We start from the raw sequence: 20,827 nt of genomic DNA on the forward strand, positions 1-20,827 counted from the left end.
GATCGCCCAAATTTTAAAGAATTACATTTTTTTGGTGCCTAATTCCATTAATCCGGCATTCTCTGGATGATCAAATATTCTATATCAAAGATTAGCAATCTCTGGATTTTCATTCGTTTTCATTAAATAAGTCAGTGGTCTCCAACCTGGAGCTCTCCAGCAGTGTCAAAACTACAACTCCCAGCATGCCCGATGCCCCACTGGTTGGAGACCACTGACCTCTATTTTTAACCCAACGTGACTGTTAACATATGCTCACATTCTCCTATCTGCGCAGACATCTGCTCCCAGTATAGGGGACAGGAAGTCTACACATTACCCCCAGTCTCTTAATGGGATCTTAAAGGGGCAGAAGAAGTGGGGAAAAAAAATCACCATTCTGTCCCTCAGGGAGGCCTTTTCGTTGCACTTTCATGTACCACCTAACTGAGAATGCGTTAACACCATATGTCGCAGTGCAGGAGATACCGGTGGGATTTTTAGAGATGAGTAAATAATTTGTGAGCGAGCCGTAAACTGGAAACCAACAAAAAAATGCATCTTTAGCAAAAAAAAAGATCGTCTTTCACTATTAAGATGAATTGCAGGCAGCGAAGGGGAAAATTGATTCTAATATTGTTAACCTCGGAAATAAAGATAGTGATTGTGCAAGTGAAAAAAAAAGCTCAAAAGACATAAAAAAATAATCCAAATATCATTGATCTATAAAGAGCTTCCAGCAGATGAGTTCACCCAGGTTGTTAATGAATATCGCCGATCGCGGGTGATGGACATCTCAACAATGAATTCATTTACATTCCAATGAGCGTCGATCGATGCAGTTCCTCGGAGCGGCTGGTAGGAGATCCCTATCTCTGCACCTTTTTTTTTATTTAGATATACTATGTTAAATATGGCAAGCCAATCAAACCCCCAGCCACTGAGATCCATCGGATGGATCAATATGGCGTCCCATAGGGGGCAGTATATACTGTATACCTGATAGACTAAGGTGGATTCAATTTTAATGTGTATTCCAGAGGGATTCGGAAAGTGGTAGTCTAGGGAGGAGAAGTGATATATGGAAGGTTATACATTAGAAAGGGTAAACAGAAGACCCCTAAACACTAAATACATAGATGCCAACATAATTCTGGATATATATAGGCCCCACCCCAGTGACCGCCCATAAAATGCTCAGGAAATGCCCCCAAACTGCCCACTTTGGGCCACATTTTCACAATACCCTGCTACTCCCCTCTTGTGCTCAACCCCACTCCCCTGCCACCCATTTCCTTGATCTATAGGCAGCTATATACATGAAAACCACCAAGTCCTATCAGTGGACAGAAAACTGAACTGTATTAACCAGCTCAAGGCAAATAAGATCATGGGATGTGTTCAGAAGATGATTAAAAAAAATTGTGGATTGGATGTAACACGACATCCTTGGAACTGGATATTTTGAGAAAAACATATCTTAACATTGATATACACAAATGAGCAAGCGTCAAACATGTAACACCTTCTGGCTCCAAATGGTAAAAAGCAACTGCCAGAAATGCCATGATATCTGATAATAAGCAAGTGACAAAATGTCACAACAACTCCATACAACCTTCTGCACCTTGGCCGTTATGTTCCATTGTGGTTTGGTGAAAATTTAAATATTAAGGTGTAAGGCGCAGGTGCCAAGTAATGGTTTATCTCAACTGCATCAGATGGGATCTGCCACTGGTTCTCCTCAGCTGGAGCCTCTGGAACATCTCACAGCAGTGGATGAAGTGATTGCAATTCCACCTGGACCTAGGTAGCTGGTGGTTATGAAGACCTGGACCTCATACATACCCTTCTGAGCCTCAGGGGCGGATTGGCCATAGACCCTACAGGGAAATTTCCTGGTGGGCCAATGCCCAAGGGGGCCACCCAAGTCCTCCTCTCTGCTGTGGGCCCAAGACATAATGAGCCCTCAACAGTAATTAACGCTTTGAGAATCAGCTACCCATGTACCCGAACATGCCCTCCTGAATTCAACTGCTGTGGCCTGCACTTCACCGCCTAAGAGCCCTGCTCCATAAGACAACTGGAGGAGGACAGAAGATGGCAGCTATTGATGGCCACCACAGATGGCCAGCTTTTGGGGCAGTATATTGTGCTACACTGTGTAATTTGGTTCTGCTGGGGCGGTATTTTGCACTATGGCATTGTTGACTCCGCCTATTTGTGTTGCCTCACCTTCTGTGAATTTGGACCTGCCTACAAAATAGGGACACTTTTTTATTTTTTTTAGTTTTTTTCAGGGCCACTTTAAGTTCCCAGTCCGCCCTGCTGAACCTCATCCATTTAGATATTTTCCCGTGAAGACAACCTCTTTTAATATGAAGCCGGTGGGTCCAGTGTTTCTCATCCACATCTAGGCACACATTTCCTCTGCGTTGCTTTACCACAGTGGATATATATATCATCTACCACTGGATAGATCACCTGAAGCAGATGCTTGACCATGCTCCATTCAAACTCTGACCAGAGTGAGGAGGAAAGCAAGGCTCGGGACTCCTGTTCTAGTCAATGTGGCACCTCCACCAATCAGACATTTATCATCCATCCTGTAGATAAGTGATAAAAGACCACTGTGGGAAAAAACCCTTTTAATGGCAGCTACTGTCTATGTAATGCATAAATATATCAGTTGCACCAAAGTGGGAGCTGCTCTGTAGCTGGAAACCCCCATAAAAGATGTCCATGTGTCCTAATAATGGTGAGGCCTCATGTTCAGCAACCTTTTCTATTGCCTGGGGCCCTCACAAAAGTATTGCTCTGGTGCCATCATGCTGACTGAGACTGAAGGCATCTCTGCCAAAGAAGAAGGGTACCAGCATTAGTCTAAAGGTCAAGTATATCTCTGCCACCAAGGTTCTGCTCAACCACCTCCCCTGGAGAGAAGAACATTGGCTTTTCAGTGGTCAAATCACAAATTTTATGTTCTCCTTGAGGCACATAAAGCATTTCAAGTAATTAAAGTAGACTAGCGGTTTACTAGAAAGAGACATTTTTATAATCTTTGAGCAACCCCAAGGTGGATAACTACCATGAATTCTTGAAGTTCACCTCATGGAATCACTACATGCTTATAATGAGGAAAGAAAAGTGAAGGGAATCTAGGGCATAAAGCTCAGTATGAAGGCATTAGCTTATGTGTGATGGGTCAAAAGAGCGCAATTTATATAGAAAGTGCTAGTATTTGGAGTATTTCGCAGGCAGGGACATGGTGTAACAACAAGTCCCGTGGTAATAGATCCTCTTCATCCAGGATGACAAGCGGACTGGCTAATTTTGTATTAGCTTATAAGGATTCTTGGAGCACACCGAGCCCAACGCCTGGCGCCATAACCTCCGAGAAGCTGAATATTCATACACTGGATTCCTATTACAAGTTCTGCGCACCATTCCCCAGATAGCTCCTCCACTTCTACGCATTTTCCTTGCTTGAATAATTGTGTTATGGATAAAGGATACCGTGTAGGGTAAATGAAGAAATATGTGTTATCTAGAAAGCGAAATTCAGATCCGCAATACAAAGAGGAATTATAGAATAGGACACATTCAATTTCAAGTTTTTCCATGAGTGATTGACTACCAGCTTCTGCTCGTCTGGGCCTCAGGGTGCACTATTAACGGGATATATTCTTTAATTGTTCTCACCTGGGTTGTGCCCTACATGGAAGTGAATGGAAACCTTAAGGTGGCTCTCTATTACCTTCCTAAAGATGGTTTCAGATGGCCAGATAATCTGGCAGATTACCAGGAACGAACGTTCCTGCGAATGTTCGTTCCCGATAATCTGCCCTTCTGAAGGTGCAGCCGATCACCCGATGAAGGAGCGAAAAGCTTGTTCACCGGATGAAACTGTTGGTGGTGCCAGCACCTAAATGATCATTTCTGGACAGCAGATCGTTCCATCAATCTGCTGCAAAAGAAACAATACAGCTGTATGAGACCGGATGATAGCAATAGCGACCGCTCACCCTCATACAGTGGAGGGGATCGCTGCCTATGAATACTGAGCTTCACCTCCACTGAATGAGCATCCGACTATCGAGAAGAAACACTTCCTTCTTCTTGACAATCTGAGGCTCATCGGCCCATCTAGATCCACCTTTAGTGTAGACGTTGAGGTGGGGGGGGGGGGTGACCGTAGATAGACCAGATGAAAACACAAAATAAAGAGGAGCGGTGACCCTTTTCACCCAGCTAGGAGTCTGTGCCAAACTGCTCCTCCCAATTTAGGTGCTTAAAGGCTATGTACACCTTTGGAGGCAATTTTTGTTTATGATTGCATTTTACTAATTTTTGGCTAAAAATAATATTTTTCATTGGTCTTTATTAAAAATATTGAGCCACTCTGTCACAAAAGGCTGTTTTTCTAGCTGTGTGACTGGTACTTTCACTTTTTGCTGGTCATCTAATAAACCTTATCTCTAAACTTCTAAAAGAGGTCATAAACACTTCTCAGCCACATTCTTATCAGTAAGATAAGGATTGAGCTTTAATGATTTTTTATAATATCAGAGAGCAAAGATAAGGAGCCGTCAGCTCCTGGTCTGACGGAAAAGACAGAAAATCCAAAGGGTGCTTCTAGAGCATCTCAGCCCTGTACAGAGCAAAGGGCTCCATATTTTTAATAAAGACCAATTGAAAAAAATTATTTTTAGCTCTAAATAAGTACAATGCAATAATAAAAAAATTGACACCATAGGTGTGCATTTTAGAACGTAGGACGTTAATAATAAAATAGGAGAACATCATCTAAATATATCTAAAAACTCCCTAAATAATTATAATTATGAAATCTAATACTAACCATTTCCAAGGTTATATGTCAGCCACGTTTTATGTATTGCTATCTGATGATAAAATATTGAAAGCAATGACGATTACACCGCTTCCCAGCACACGTTCTGTATCTATTTCCGAGCCCTGCGAATGTCTCCTGTAACAGGACGCTCGCAATATCTGATCCATTTGTGAATGTATTAAGAGGCCGTGTTAAGAATTCACAGTCACAGGGCTGCACTAGATCAGTCCTACAGGAGGAACGCCATCAACGCTCGGCTGTGTGCAAAAAAGGATAAAAATGAAATAAAAAGAAAAAAAATAATAAAATATTTCCGCTTCACGATATGAATATACATGATGATCTAATATTTATTATGCACTTTCTAACTCTCCATAGCTCGCAGGCTCTGCCCCGGCCACGAGGGCCACTCATTTCAGCCAGGGGATGTCCAGAGGAAAGGTCAGAGGTCTTTTTATGCTCTATTAAATTTTTTATGTCCTTCCAGATGGTAAGGGTAGGAAGTCAAGTAATAAATTCTGATTGATTGGGCATGAGAGGGGGCAAGGGAGGAACCAACTTGGATTTTGGGTCACTTGAGGTCATTTATTTTGACAGTGCAGAAATGTAACTGGAGACTTTGATTTCTTCAAAGAACTCATGAAGACCTTTGGCCAAAGCGTAAGATACTGTTTTTGGATGTAGTTGGAATTGTAGCCTGGAGCTGGACGTGATGGGACACCTCAAGCACCACCGAGTAGTTCTACATTTCATCAGCCATAGGCCTCATGCACACGACCATTGTGTGTTTTGCGGTCCGCAAATCGTAGATCCGCAAAACATGGATGGCGTCCGTGTGCGTTCCACAATTTGCGGAACGGCACGGACAGCCTTTAATATAACTGCCTATTCTTGTCCGCAAAGCGCTGATAAGGTTAGGACAGGTTATATTTTTATTGCGGACCACGGAACGGAGCAACAGATATGGACAGCGCACAGATTGAAGTGAATGGGTCCGCATCCGAGCCACAGTTTGGACCAAAACAACGGTCGTGTGAATGAGGCCTTGTAGAGAACTCAAATCTGAGTCTACTAAATCTCTACAACCTAGTAACATGTGAGGCATAAGCCACAATATGCCTCGTGTCAGGCTGAGGTAGATAGGCCTGAATCTAACCACACCACCATGACCTGCCTCATGAGCAACATCATTGGGTGGAGGACCACCATTATCTGCTGTAATCCTCATGGGGTGAAGGAGACTTCCTCAGTGGTTCAGCAATATCTACCAAACATCTCTGTATCTCATTATCTATCTATGTATGTTCTATCTATCTATCTATCTATCTAGCAATCATATCTATGTATCATTATCTATCTATCCATCTATCTTACATCTATCTCTCTCATATCTATCTCCCTCCAATCTATCTATCTATCCATCTATCTCATATCTATCTATCTATCTATCTATCTATCTATCAATCATATCTATCTAATTTATCTCATATCTATCAATCATATCTATGTATCATTATCTATCTATCTATCTATCTATCTATCTTCTATCTTCTATCCATCTATCTATCTATCTATCTATCTATCTATCTATCTATCCATCCATCTATCTCTCTCTCTCTCTCTATCAATCATATCTATATATCATTATCTATCTATCTATCTATCTATCTATCCATCTATCTCATATCTATCTATCTATCTATCTATCTATCTATCAATCAATCATATCTATGTATCATTATCTATCTATCTATCTATCTATCTATCTTCTATCTTCTATCCATCTATCTATCTATCTATCTATCTATCTATCTATCTATCTATCCATCCATCTATCTCTCTCTCTCTCTCTATCAATCATATCTATATATCATTATCTATCTATCTATCTATCTATCTATCTATCTATCTATCCATCTATCTCATATCTATCTATCTATCTATCTATCTATCTCCTATCTATCTATCTATCTATCTCTCTCTCTCTCTCTCTCTCATATCTATCTATCTATCTATCTATCTATCTATCATCTATCTATCTTCCACAGGGGCCGCCGCCACCTTATACTGTATCTATCTCTGTATCTATAGACACATAGGAGCAGCAGTTCCTTGTACCTTTCTGTTACGCTCTCTGGCTAAGTGCCAAAGACACAAAGGAGGATTATTCCGAGGAATCTACTGTCTCCTACCGGCTGCGCCGCCTCTGCCTTTTATAGGCGCAGAAAATAGCAGCTCCCTGGCATCCTGGCATCAGAGTCTTTGGGCATCTGTCTGGATACCAACACAGACACTGCGTGATGTCCGCTCCGGCAGCTGGGGGGTTAATAGCTAAGAGGAAATCATTTAACTCTTTGTGATGCAGGAAAACCGCAGAATGCATTACGATTGTTAATTATATGATCAGCAAACTTTTCTATAAACCTCGGACTTTCTGATTATTACTAATAATAATTTATATTTTGTATTATTGTTTTGTAGTATCATCATCATTATTATTAGATTACATTTATTTTTACTGATTATTTTATGTACTTAGAATATTTTAAGTATTTTTACAATTATGTATTCTTATGAATACACAATTTTATAATGATTACCCCCCCACCAAAATAAATAAATAATTAAACAACAAAAATAAATAAATGAATAAACCTCTTGCTTATTGCTCTGAACTCTGTGAACTTCACCATTAAACGTCACTAAACGTGGGATTCGTGTCTCCGAAATTCTCGGCCAATATCCGAATCACGCAGAGGACGGCGACAAATTAGGCGAATAAACCCAATTTACATACAGTGCACTACAACTACCAGAGGCCGCTCATTCCTGAAAGCATTTTACCCTAAAAAGCAACGATCCAGGTCCGTGGTCAGGAGGGGGCTGTGTGCTCCTCATTTCTCCCTAATAGTCGTTTCTAGGAGGGAAGTAACTTGCTGGTAAATAGATGGTGAGTTTGCAATGTGTTGGTTGAATAACCTCATCTTGTGTGGAAAAATGATTATACAGCAATGTGGAGGAGCGGGCGGGGGGGTTCAGACAGGGGAGGCGCTGGGAGGAGCGGGGGTCCCTACGAAAAGGATCAGCCCGTGTCCACTAGGTTGGAGGTTTTAATACAGATGCAGTAGAGCTGAGTTTGTCAATTGATACGACTTTCTGTGAGAGGTTTTTACATGCTAGTAGCTTCCCCAGTAGCATAGTTATATGACAACTCAGCTCTGCTACATCTGCTCTAGCATGCTGGCATAAGGGAAGGATGATGACGGAATAGTGAAATGTAAGGGAGAATAATTTAGACTATGCAGCGAGAAGATAAGGCGCACGGTATCCAATGAGAGAGAGATCCAGACTGGAGACTGGCAGGGGGGGCACAGCAGCTGGCACAGAAGTTGGTAGCAGCATCCACACGAGCGGGTATAACAAGGAGACAACATGTGAGAAGACACTACACCAAGAGCCTGGGGGGGTGCAGGTAGAGGGAAGTCTATACAGATACACAGATGTAGCAGAGCCGGCTGTGCGCATGCCTTGTTTATGTGATGAGATAAGTTGCTGAGTAAGGAGAATGCAGTAGGTTTGTTTGCGCCGCAATCTATATGCCCCGTGAGTTGTGCCAAATGACAAACTCAGCTTTGCTACATCGACCCATGATCATATAAAAGAAAATGCAGCGCTGAGTGAGACCGTACGCGCGAGATATACTTTTTTCGGTAATAGTTAATAATTAACCCTTACTGTTTTAACCCTTCCAGTGCCACCCTACTCCAGCACATGGCGGGAACAGCTAAATATACACAATTTTGCCCCCTCGCCTTAATCAAGTGGGCAGATTCCTGCCCAGTCCTTAGGAGCTTAGCTCAGTCCTGGCGCACCACGGTGCCCACAGAGAGGGTGGCAGTGCCAGTCTGTTCCATTCATAGTATAATACTCATTGCAGGATGCCAGTACAACTATAGCCCAGCAGGGTGCCAGGCTTATGTGTGCCCAGCCCAATGCGGTGCCAACTGGGTGCCCGCGCCTGCACACACACGATTACACAGACTGTGCCCACCGAGCTAAAGCAAAGCAAACCAGCGCCAACCTAAAATGCCATCACCCTGCCAGCTGTGCACACAAAGGGACTTACCACAGATGAGCAGGAGCAGGACACATCCACACAGCCTGACCGAGCTCATGGTGATGAGGATGGTGATGGTGATGGTGAAGGACCCCCTGGCACAGGGACTGGGATCTGGGACTGGTGGGCACTCAGGCTTCAGCTCTGCAGGTGTTTAACTCTCTCTCTTCCCAGCTCAGCTCTGCACCTTGTAGCATACACATCCCCCTTTAGATCCAAGCTGCAAAAAAAAAAAAACGAAGAAGAAAGCCTCCCAATCCAAGAGGATGCAATGTGGGGATGAGAAGTTTGATTGCACCCCCTGCTGCAAACTTCTGCCTCAAAGAAGGTGCTGAGGGCTTCAATCTGTGCTGGAACTTTAAAGGGCTCCAAAATCAAATTCCTTAGGTGAGGAGGAGAGTATCCACTCAATGGGAAGCCTGGTATCCTTGCTGTGGGCAGAGTGCCTCCTTAAATCCTTAGAGGGATGCACTGTGCAGGGCTCCTGTATATGCAAGTGGCTGGAGCCTCTGGATCCTGGAATCAGACAATCCTGCTATTGCAGTGGGGCTATCCTCTGATCCTCCTGGCAGCAGTTAGATCCTTGGCACTGATGCCCCTAATGCTGCTGTTGCCCTTACTCCATCCTGTGCTGCAACCCAGCACCATGCAAATGCCATGCAATGCAATCCCTGTCTCCCAGGTCTGAGGCTCTGCTCCCAGCACAGGAACAGAGCTGCTGGCACCGAGCGCAGCTTTGGAGGGTTTTAAAGGGACAGGAAGAGTCATAAATTGTGTGGAGCAGCAGCAGTAGGAGCAGCAGCAGTGGCACTACCTCCCTGCCTCACACACTGCCTGATACTGGGGAAGTGGGAGCAGCACCACCGCCTGTCAATCACATGGAGCTCTCCCTGCATCCAGCATCGCAACTGGCTGCTGCATTTAGAGTGCAAGCTCTTAGGGATGCTCCACGAGGTTCAGCCCCTAGCCTTGCTGATAGATGAGCTCAGAGTGGTTGGTAATGATGTAGCAGAGCTGAATTGATTTTTTACCTAAACTGGACTATGTCATACAGATAGAAAGAGTCCTAAATGAATTGCAACTTCAGCTTTGCTGGGCATTCAAGAGGAAAGGCACCTTGGGCTCTGCTACATCTGAGTTATTTGAGAGGAAAGGCAACTTCAGCACTGCTACATCTGAGGCTATTTGAAAAGGGAAAGGCAACCTTAGCTCTGCTACATCTAAGGTTATTTGATAGGGGAGACAATGTCAACTGTGTATTACATCTGAGGTTGAGATTAAAGGCAACTTCAGCCTGCTACATCTGAGGTTATTTGAGAGGAAAGGCAACAACAGCTCTACTACATCTCAGGTTATTTGTGAAGAAAAGGCAACTTCAGCTCTGCTACATCTGAGGTTATTTGAGAGGAAAGGCAACAACAGCTCTACTACATCTCAGGTTATTTGTGAAGAAAAGGCAACTTCAGCTCTGCTACATCTGAGGTTATTTGAAAGGGAAAGGCAACTTCAGCTCTGCTACATCTGAGGTTATTTGAAAGGGAAAGGCAACCTTAGCTCTGCTACATCTGAGGTTATTTGATAGGGGAGACAATGTCAACTGTGTATTACATCTGAGGTTGAGAGCAAGGCAACCTTAGCTCTGCTACATCTGAGGTTATTTGAGAAGAAAAGGAAACCTTAGCTCTGCTCCATCTAAGGTTATTTGAGAGGAAATGCAACAACAGCTCTACTACATCTGAGGTTTTTGTGAAGAAAAGGCAACTTCAGCTCTGCTACATCTGAGGTTATTTGAAAGGGAAAGGCAACCTTAGCTCTGCTACATCTAAGGTTATTTGATAGGTGAGACAATGTCAGCTGTGTATTACATCTGAGGTTGAGAGGAAAGGCAACTTCAGCTCTGCTACATCTGAGGTTATTTGTGAAGAAAAGGCAACTTCAGCTCTGCTACATCTGAGGTTATCTGAGAGGAAAGGCAACTTCAGCTCTGCTACATCTGAGGTTATTTGAGAAGAAAATGCACATACACAGACACATTGTGCATTTCTGTTGTATGACTGATGCTGAGACCTCCAGAGACGTTTCCATCCCCAGTTGTGAAGGAACGTCTAGATCTCCTATAGGTATGCCCCCTATAGGGGTACCCCCTTTCTAGATATTTACAGGGGGAGGTCCACGTCATTCCAGACAAGTGGCCAGCAGCTGCATCCAGCCACTTTGGTGGAATACGGTCCTTGGGACCTTGTTCTTTTTGTAGGTGGGGGTCACAGTAGTGGGGACCCCCTCCTATCAGATGTTTATGGCATATACTTTGGAACAGAACTTTAAAAGTCTTCATTTTCAAATCTCTTAGTCATTGGGTCGAATTTATTAACCCCTTAAAGGGGTTGTAGAATGGTACAGGATAGATAAAGCATGGCTGCAATAACAGCGCCTCACCTGTCCACAGGTTATGTGCGCTATTGCAGCCCAACCGTATTCACTACAGAGGAGCCAAGCTGCATTTACAGAAACATCCAACGCACAGCTGTGGTGCTGTTTCCAGAAGCAAGTAGCCATGTTGTCTTATTCTGTACGGCCCAGCCTATTCTGAGTCTTAAAGGTGTTCTCTGGGATTTTTTAACCCCTCCTTCCTTCTAATACTTTCTATTACAGCACTAGGACTTAGGTCCTCTGGACTTACAGTATTAGGACTTACTTCCACTGCACTTAAAGCGCTAGGACTTTGGTCCACCGGACTTGCAGCACTAGGACTTAGTTGCATTGGACTTACAGTGCTAGGCAGGGGAGTAGCTATAGGGGGTGCAGAGGTAGCAGACAGTCGCTACCGGGCCCAGGAGCCTGAGGGGCCCAAAGAAGACACCAGTATTATAGAAAGTGCATACTGGTCAAGTTACACCTCTGGCTGGAGGGAAGGGGTTAGGTCAAGAATTTGGCATGGGGGGGGGGGGTTGCTGTTTCAATTTTTGCCTCAGGCAGCACAAAGGCGATGTGCTCCCCTGTCCCTGGCCACAAAGCACTGAGGGAAAGGAGGTCCAATCTGAACTCTCGCACCAGGGGCCATGAGCCTTCAGCTATGCCCCTGGTGCTAAGATATAGTTCCACTGGACTTACAGCGCTAGGAGTTAGTTTCTCTGGACTTACAGCGCTAGGACTTAGTTCCTCTGGACTTACAGTGCTAGGACTTAGGACCACTGGACTTACAGCGTTAGGACTCAGTTCCACTGGACTTACAGCGCTAGGACTTAGGTCCACTGGATGTACAGCTCAAGAACTTAGTTCCATTAGACTTACAGATCTAGGACTTAGTTCCACTGGACTTACAGATCTAGGACTTAGTTTCACTGGCCGTACAGCACCAGAACTTAGCTCCACTGGACTTACAGCACTAGGAATTAGTGCCACTTGACTTACAGCGCTAGGACTTAGTTCCTCTGGACTTAAAGCACTAGGACTTAGGTTCATTGGACTTCCAGCACTTGGGCTTAATTACACTAGACTTTAAATGCTAGGACTTAGTTCCACTCGACTTACAGTGCTAGGACTTAGTTCCACTGAACTTAGGGCACTAGGACTTAGGTCCACTGGACTTACAGCACTAGGACTTAGTTCCACCTGACTTACAGCGCTAGGACTTAGTTCCCCTGGATATACAGCGCAAGGACTTACTTCCACTGGCCTTGAAGTACTAGGACTTGGTTGTACAGGACTTAATGTGCTAGGACTTAGTTACACTAGACATACAGTGCTAGGACTTAGTTCCACTGGACTTTTAGCACTAGGGTTTAGTTACACTAGACTTGTAACACCCCAGAGTGGCATTACCACTTCTTCACCCCGCTACTGTCTTTAATGGGCTAATATAATGTCATCTTATGTATTTTGTGCAGGTCCACTACGCTGTGCATTTCCAATGTTTGTAACTGTTATGTTCAAATGTAATGTGCCTGGTTCTCCAGCAGGTGGCAGCAAATATGGCAGAGCTACAGTCAGGTAAAATGGTGCTTTCCATTCCATTCTAACCCCCCCTCTGTTGAGGAGTGGGCGAGTCTCACTTCCTGCAGGAAGGGTGGGGATGAGTTTGAATTAGTCTAGCTTACCCCCCTTCTAGGTGAAGGTGTGCAGGGAACGTCTCTGCTGGACGTGCCCAAGCCAGCCAGAGTACCCTTAGCTCTGCTGGCTATGCAGGTCAAAGCTTAAGAGCCTCAGGAGCATAGTTCTCTGGCACTAATTAAGAGAGAGACTACAAAGAGAGAAGTTGCAGCATACAGCAAAAGCAAAGTTATACAGCCAGCCTGTGAGTACAGCAGAGCCAGAGAGCAACAGATGTAGCAAAGACCAGTTTGCCTGCCAGAGTTTTAATGCTAAAGCCTGCTGGGACCAAGACAAAGCCTGTAAACCGTTTTGGAGAATGTCTATACAAAATTAAGCTGCTGTTCAACTTTATACAAGGTCTGGACTTAAATTATTTCCTTCAAATCCCTCAATTATCTACCCTATTTATTGCTTCGGAGCCAAAGCCTGGGGTCCAGCAGTATCCAGGTAGGAGCACCATGACACACATAAAGAGACATTTTAGGCCTTACTATACCACTAAGCATTCCTAAACCTGGGAAGCGTTATAGAGGGCCCTAGGGGGAGGCGCCCGTTGCAGACTTACAGCACTAGGACTTAGTTCCACTGGACTTACAGTGCTAGGAATTAGTAACACTGGACTTACAGCACAAGGACTTAGTTCCACTGGACTTACAGCACTAGGACTTAGGTCCACTGGACTTATAGCACTAGGACTTAGCTCCACTGGACTTACAGCACTAGGACTTAGTTCCTCTGGACTTATAGCTCTAGGACCTACTTCGACTGGCCTTAAAGTACTAGGACTTTATTGTACTGGACTTACAGTGCTAGGACTTATATCCACTGGACTTATAGCACTAGGACTTAGCTCCACTGGACTTACAGCAAAAGGACTTACTTCCACTGGCTTTAAAGTACTAGGACTTGATTGTACTGGACTTACAGCACTAGGACTTAGTTGCTCTAGACATACAGCGCTAGGACTTAGTTCCACTGAACTTACAGTTCTGGGACTTAATTCCACTGGACTTAGAGCGCTAGGACTTAGGTCCACTGGACTTACAACACTAGGACCTAGTTTCACTGGACTTACAATGCTAAGACTTAGTTCCTCTGGACTTACAGCGCTAGGACTTACTTCCACTGGCCTTACAGTACTAGGATTTGATTGTACTGGACTTACAGTTCTAGGACTTAGTTCCACCGGCCTTACAGTATTAAGACTTACTTTCACTGCCCTTACAGTACTAGGACTTGATTGTACTGGACTTACAGAGCTAAGACTTAGTTGCACTGGACTTGCAGCACTATAACTCAGTTCAACTGGACTTACAGCGCTACGACTTAGGTTCTCTGGACTTACAGTGCTAGGACTTAGTTCCACTGGACTTACAGTGCTAGGACTTAGGTCCACTGGACTTAAAGCTCAAGAACTTAGCTCCACTGGACTTAAAGCACAATGACTTAGTTGCACTGGACCTATAGCTCTAAAACTTATTTCCACTAGTCTTACCGTGGTAGGACTTAGTTTCCCTGGACTTCCAGCATTAGGGCTTAGTTACGCTAGACTTACAATGCTAGCACTTAGGCCCAGCGGACTTACAGTATTAGGACTTACTTCCACTGGCCTTACAGTTTTCCAAAATACTACCTGTACCTCGAGCCACACAAGAAAGGCAGCGGGAGATTAATGAGGTTAACAAGCGGCTCAAGAACTGGTGTAGGAAGTAGGGGTTTGGGTTCCTGGAGAACTAGGCCGACTTTTCTGTCGGCTACAGGCTCTACCATAGGGATAAGCTGCACCTCAATGGGAAAGGGGCAGCTGTGTTGGGGGAGAAAGATGGCTAGAAGGTTGGAGGAGTTTTTAAACTAGGCACTGGGGGGAAGGAAATTACATTATAGGATGGGAAGATAGTGCAGATAGAGACCGAGGGCAAGGTAATGGGACTGGGGGAGGAATAGAAGGAGGGACTAAAACAGTTCATAAGGAAAGGTGTAGGGTAAAAAATATACATAAACCTCTTAATTGTATGTATACTAATGCCAGAAGCCTGACTAATAAAACTGGGGAACTGGAATTAGTGATGTGTGAGGAGGACTATGACATAGTGGGAATAACTGAGACATGGCTGGATGATAGCTATGACTGGGCAGTTAATGTACAGGGTTACAGTCTGTTTAGAAAGGATCGCCAAAACCGGAGATGAGGAGGGGTCTGCCTTTATGTAAAGTCTTGTCTAAAGCCCACAGTCCGAGAAGATATAAGTGAGGGACATGAACATGTGGAGTCACTGTGGGTAGAAATACATGGAGGCAAAAACAATAATAAAATACTAATAGGAGTTTATTATAAACCACCTAATATACCACAGAAAATCTACTACTAAACGAGATAGACGAGGTGGCAAATCATAATGAGGTCATTATTATGGGGACTTCAACTACCCAGATATAGACTGGGAAACTGAAACCTGTATATCTCATAAAGAAAACAGGTTCTTGGCAATAACCAAAGACAATTACCTTTCCCAACTGGTTCAGGACCCGACTCAGAGGGACGGCCATACTGGACTTAGTATTAACCAATAGACCTGACAGAACAACAGATGTGCAGGTTGGGGGACACCTGGGAAATAGTGACCATAAAGTAATGACCTTCCAATTATCATTCAAAAGAGCGTTTCTACAGGGAGGAACAAAAATACCAAATTTCAAAAAAGCTAAATTTAGCCAACCAAGAGAGGCCCTAGGCCTAACTAACTGGGACAAAGTCCTCAAAAATAAAAAATATAGCCACAAAATGGGATATTTTTAAAAGTATCCTAAAATCTAATTGTGAGCGGTACATACCTTATGGTAATAAAAGGTTAAGGAACAAGAAAAAACAAATGTGGATAAATAGAACTGTAAAGAAAGCAATAAATGACAAAAATAAGGCATTTATATCACTAAAACAGGAGGGTATCAAGGAAGCACTGAAAAACTATAAAGGAAAAAAATTGAATATGTAAAAAACAAATACAAGCAGCCAAACTAGAGACCGAGAGATTAATTGCCAAAGAGAGCAAAACTAACCCTAAAATGTTCTTCAGTTATATAAATGGTAAAAAGTATAAATCTGAAGGTGTCGGCCCTCTACAGAGTAATCATGGAGTTGCAGAGAGCGACGAGGAGAAATCAAAGCTATTAAATATTTTTTTCTCCACTATATTCACTGAGGAAAATAAACTGTCAGATGAAATGCAGAATGTAAAAGTTAATGTCACGGTGGACGAGCACTCAGACACACAGATAAACCAACAACCAGGCTCTAGGCGAGAAGCAGGGTAAGGGTCACCTCCTGGCTAATCCCTGACCTCTCTCCCTGCACTGCTCAGCCCACATTCAGACCTTGGTGGTAGGAATGATGTGTTCCCGTGCCTGGGCTAAAACACCCTAGATTCCCTGAGATGGTGAAAAGGGGAAATAGGAGCAGCCTGCTCGCACAGAACCTGGATGGGAGAGATGACACAAACACAACCTAGACAGCAAACAACAAAAACTGAAACAACACTTATCTTTTCTGAGCTGGAACAAACAACCTTCCTTCCTTGATGCTTGCTTGCTTCCAAGGCCAGACTGATTTCTATAACCCCCTCAGAGCACTGGAATTGAGAGCCATTTAAACTAATGACCCCACCCAGTGCACCTGATGGGAGGCGGATCCAGCACGACTCCAAAACAAACACTAAACACGTGCTGCTATTCTGGCCGACCTCCGCACATAGTCAGAGCAGGGCATGACAGTACCCCCCTTCTACGGGTGACCTCCGGACACCCCGGACCAACTTTATCCGGATGGGATCTATGAAAAGCCCTCAACAGTCGGCTGGCACTGACATCCAGTGCCGGAACCCACATCCTCTCCTCAGAGCCGTATCCCCTGACATCCAGTGCCGGAACCCACATCCTCTCCTCAGAGCCGTATCCCCTCCAGTGTACCAGATACTGAAGGGAACCCCGAAGAACTCTAGAGTTGAGAACCCTGGAGATCTCAAACTCCAAATTTCCATCGACCAGAACAGGAGGAGGAGGCAATGGCGATGGTTCCACCGGTTTCACGTATTTTTTCAGTAAAGACCTGTGGAACACATCATGGATCCTCCAAGTTGCGGAAGATCCAGCCGAAACGCAACTGGATTGATCACCGCAGATATTTTTTACGGACCGATAAATCTTGGACCCAGTTTCCAAGATGGCACTCTCAACTTAATATTTTTAGTGGACAACCATACCAGATCACCCACACACAGGTCCGGACATGTCACACGTTTCTTGTGAGCCATTCGCTTATACCTCTCACCCATCTTCTCCAAATTCCCTTGGATCTTCCGCCACATGGAAGACAAGGCAGAAGAAAATCTCTCCTCCTCTGGCATCCCAGAGGAACCAGTCCCAGAAAAGGTACCAAACTGAGGATGAAAGCCGTATGCGCCAAAAAACGGCGACTTACCCGTGGACTCCTGCCTACGGTTATTCAAAGCAAATTCTGCTAGAGACAAGAATGAGGACCAGTCCTCCTGATTCTCAGTCACAAAGCACCTCAAGTAGGTCTCCAGGTTTTGATTAGTACGCTCTGTCTGTCCATTCGACTGCTGATGAAAAGCCGAAGAAAACAAAAGTTGAATGCCCAGCCGAGAACAGAACGCCCTCCAAAACCTGGAGACAAACTGCGTGCCCCTATCGGAGACCACATCCGAAGGAATACCATGCAATTTCACAATATTATCCACAAAAATCTGCGCAAGGGTCTTGGCGTTAGGCAGACTAGTTAAAGATATAAAGTGAGCCATTTTACTGAAACGGTCAACTACCACCAAAATTACTGTTCTCCTGGAGGAACTCGGCAGATCCGTAATAAAGTCCATAGACAAGTGCGTCCAGGGACGAGACGGAATAGACAATGGAAGAAGTGAACCAGCCGGTCGAGTATGAGCAACCTTTGACCGAGCACAGGTTTCACAAGCTGCCACGTAATCCTAGCCACCAGAACCTCCGGGATACCAGATCACAGGTGGACTTACCACCAGGATGTCCAGCAAGGACAGTATCATGATGTTCCTTAAATACCTTTGTGACGGTAGTAGAAAATATCCCCGTCAAGCATTCCCTTCTTCCCATAAAAGAAAATCACCCAATATTTCACGAGTAGGAATATCCCTGGAATCGCCAAATAATCCACACATGAGTCAAAACTTAATGCTGGAACAAAATGAAAACTCTCTTTACTGGCACACAGAACTCACAATTTATGCAGCATAAAACTCCTCCTCTGGGCCAGGCTAGATAATTGAGTTTTAACAATACACACAGCTCAATTGTCTGCTGGCCAGAACATTTACAATTTTTAACACTTTCAGAATACACACAGCTCAATTGTCTGCTGGCCAGAACATTTTCAATTTTTAACACTTTCAGAAAAGTACTTTCTATCCCACATACAAACATAATTTCAACCTCCCTGTTCGGTACACAAATACATTCATTCTTTACATTTGGAACCGAACAATATAGACCTTAAAATAGCAGGGAGAGAATTAAACTGAAGCATATAGGCAATTGCATCAAAGTCCTTCACAATGGCCCCCCTTTTTCTCCCTGCTCCGGCAACTCGGTTGGACCTTTCCTGGTCCAGTAGGGTTGACGGGTTCAGAGCTTTTAGTCCGAGGTTAAATCCGTTTGGCGTGACAATCCATCGGCATTCCCGTTTTGCTTGCCTGGGCGATAATGAATCGTAAAGTCATAGGGCTGTAAGGCCAAGCTCCAGCGTAGCAAACGGGCGTTGTCCCCTGAAACCCGGTTAAGCCACACCAAGGGGTTGTGATCGGTGATGAGAGTGAACGCCCGGCCATAAAGGTAAGGTGTGAGCTTTTTGAGTGCCCATACCAAGGCCAAACACTCTTTTTCAATGGTGGCATAGCTGACCTCCCTTGGCAACAGCTTTCCGACTCAGGTATGCCACCGGGTGCTCGCCTCCATCCTCCCCGATCTGGCTTAGTACTGCCCCCAGTCCAAACATTGAAGCGTCTGTGTGGACAATAAATCTTTTGTTAGGATCTGGGGTAACCAACACCGGAGCATTAACCAGAGCAGTCTTTAGTGCTTGGAAAGCCACCTCGCATTCCGGGGACCACAGGACTTGTCGGGGTAGCTTCTTTTTGGTCAAGTCGGTCAGGGGTTTAGCCAGGGCGCTATAGTCGGGTACAAAGCGTCTGTAATAGCCGGCTGTGCCTAAGAAAGCCATGACTTGTGTCTTGGTGTGGGGAGTGGGCCAATTGGCAACGGCCTCGATCTTAGCCGGCTCCGGCCGTTGCTTACCACATCCTACTCGGTGGCCCAAATATTGTACCTCCGCCATACCCAAGTGACATTTGTCGGGTTTCAGGGTCAGCCCGGCCCCCCTGATCCTATCTAATACTACCCCTATGTGCTCTAGGTGCGCTTCCCAGGTATCGCTGTGGATGGCGATGTCATCCAGGTAAGCGCATGCAAAGCTCTGGAGACCCCCAAGTAACTGATCCACCATCCGTTGGAAGGTGGCCGGGGCGTTCTTCATCCCGAACGGCATAACCCGGAATTGGTATAGGCCGAACGGGGTGATGAAGGCCGACTTGGGTATGGCATCTTCTGCTAGGGGAATCTGCTAATATCCCTTGCATAGGTCTATTGTGGTCAGATACTTCCCTGCAGAGATACGGTCAAGCAGCTCGTCCATCCGTGGCATCGGATAGGCGTCCGTAACTCCTAACACCTTCATCTCCAATTCAGGGTACAGAGCAGAGACCACCACCCCATCAGCCAAAATCGGAGCAGGATCCTCTGAATCACCTCCCCCAGGAAAGCTGCGAGACAAGGCATCTGCCTTGACGTTCTTTACCCCTGGGCGAAAGGTAACCACAAAATTTAACCTGGTAAAAAACAGTGACCATCTGGCCTGTCTAGGGTTCTGACGCTTGGCAGATTGAAAGTAAGCCAAATTCTTATGGTCTGTATATACCGTAACGGAGTGAGACGCCCCCTCCAACCAGTGACGCCATTCCTCAAAGGCCAACTTGATAGCCAGCAACTCTCTATCTCCAACATCATAATTCCTCTCGGCGACCGAGAGCTTCTTGGAGAAAAAAGCACACAGGACCCATTTGCCAGGAGATGAACCCTGCGACAGTACCGCTCCAACCCCCACTTCAGATGCATCAACCTCCACAATGAATGTCTGAGACACATCGGGCTGCACCAGAATGGGAGCATACGCAAAACGCTCCTTAATAGCCGAAAAGGCCTGCAATGCCTCATCCGACCAGACTGAGACGTCAGCGTCCTTCTTAGATTATACCTATCCTCTGACTCTCATCACCTGACGACGATGGACGCAGCCGAAAATACAATTTGCAGGACTCTCTAAAACAGATAAAGTCATCTGTACCCCCTGAAAATCGACCAGGAAGAGCCACTTTAGGCTCCACACAAATTTGACCTCCACCTGATGCCAGAGCATTCTGACACCGTGTGACCGAACCACTTAGCTCCGCAACCTCTAGGGATAGCCCCTGCATGCGGTCAACTAACGCTTCAATTGACGCCATCACAAAACCGCTGAGCAATGACAGTCAAAGTTTGGCGGGTTATACAGGGAGTGCAGAATTATTAGGCAAGTTGTATTTTTGAGGATTCATTTTATTATTGAACAACAACCATGTTCTCAATGAACCCAAAAAACTCATTAATATCAAAGCTGAATATTTTTGGTAGTTTTTAGTTTGTTT

At 44.8% G+C, this 20,827-nt stretch overlaps 1 protein-coding gene across 1 annotated transcript in view; it reads right to left on the reverse strand.

Annotated features, from left to right (window-relative positions):
* Positions 1-9,609, reverse strand: part of GFRA4 (GDNF family receptor alpha 4) — a 385,411-nt gene extending 375,802 nt beyond the window's left edge. The window contains exon 1 of the mRNA XM_044278104.1: positions 8,961-9,609. Within this exon, the coding sequence (XP_044134039.1) occupies positions 8,961-9,009 (49 nt within the window). The 5' untranslated portion in view covers positions 9,010-9,609. The remainder of the gene's footprint in view (positions 1-8,960) is intronic.
* Positions 9,610-20,827: the final 11,218 nt, after the last annotated feature.

The sequence above is a fragment of the Bufo gargarizans genome, chromosome 1 (assembly GCF_014858855.1).
Source record: "Bufo gargarizans isolate SCDJY-AF-19 chromosome 1, ASM1485885v1, whole genome shotgun sequence".
NCBI lineage: Eukaryota > Metazoa > Chordata > Amphibia > Anura > Bufonidae > Bufo > Bufo gargarizans.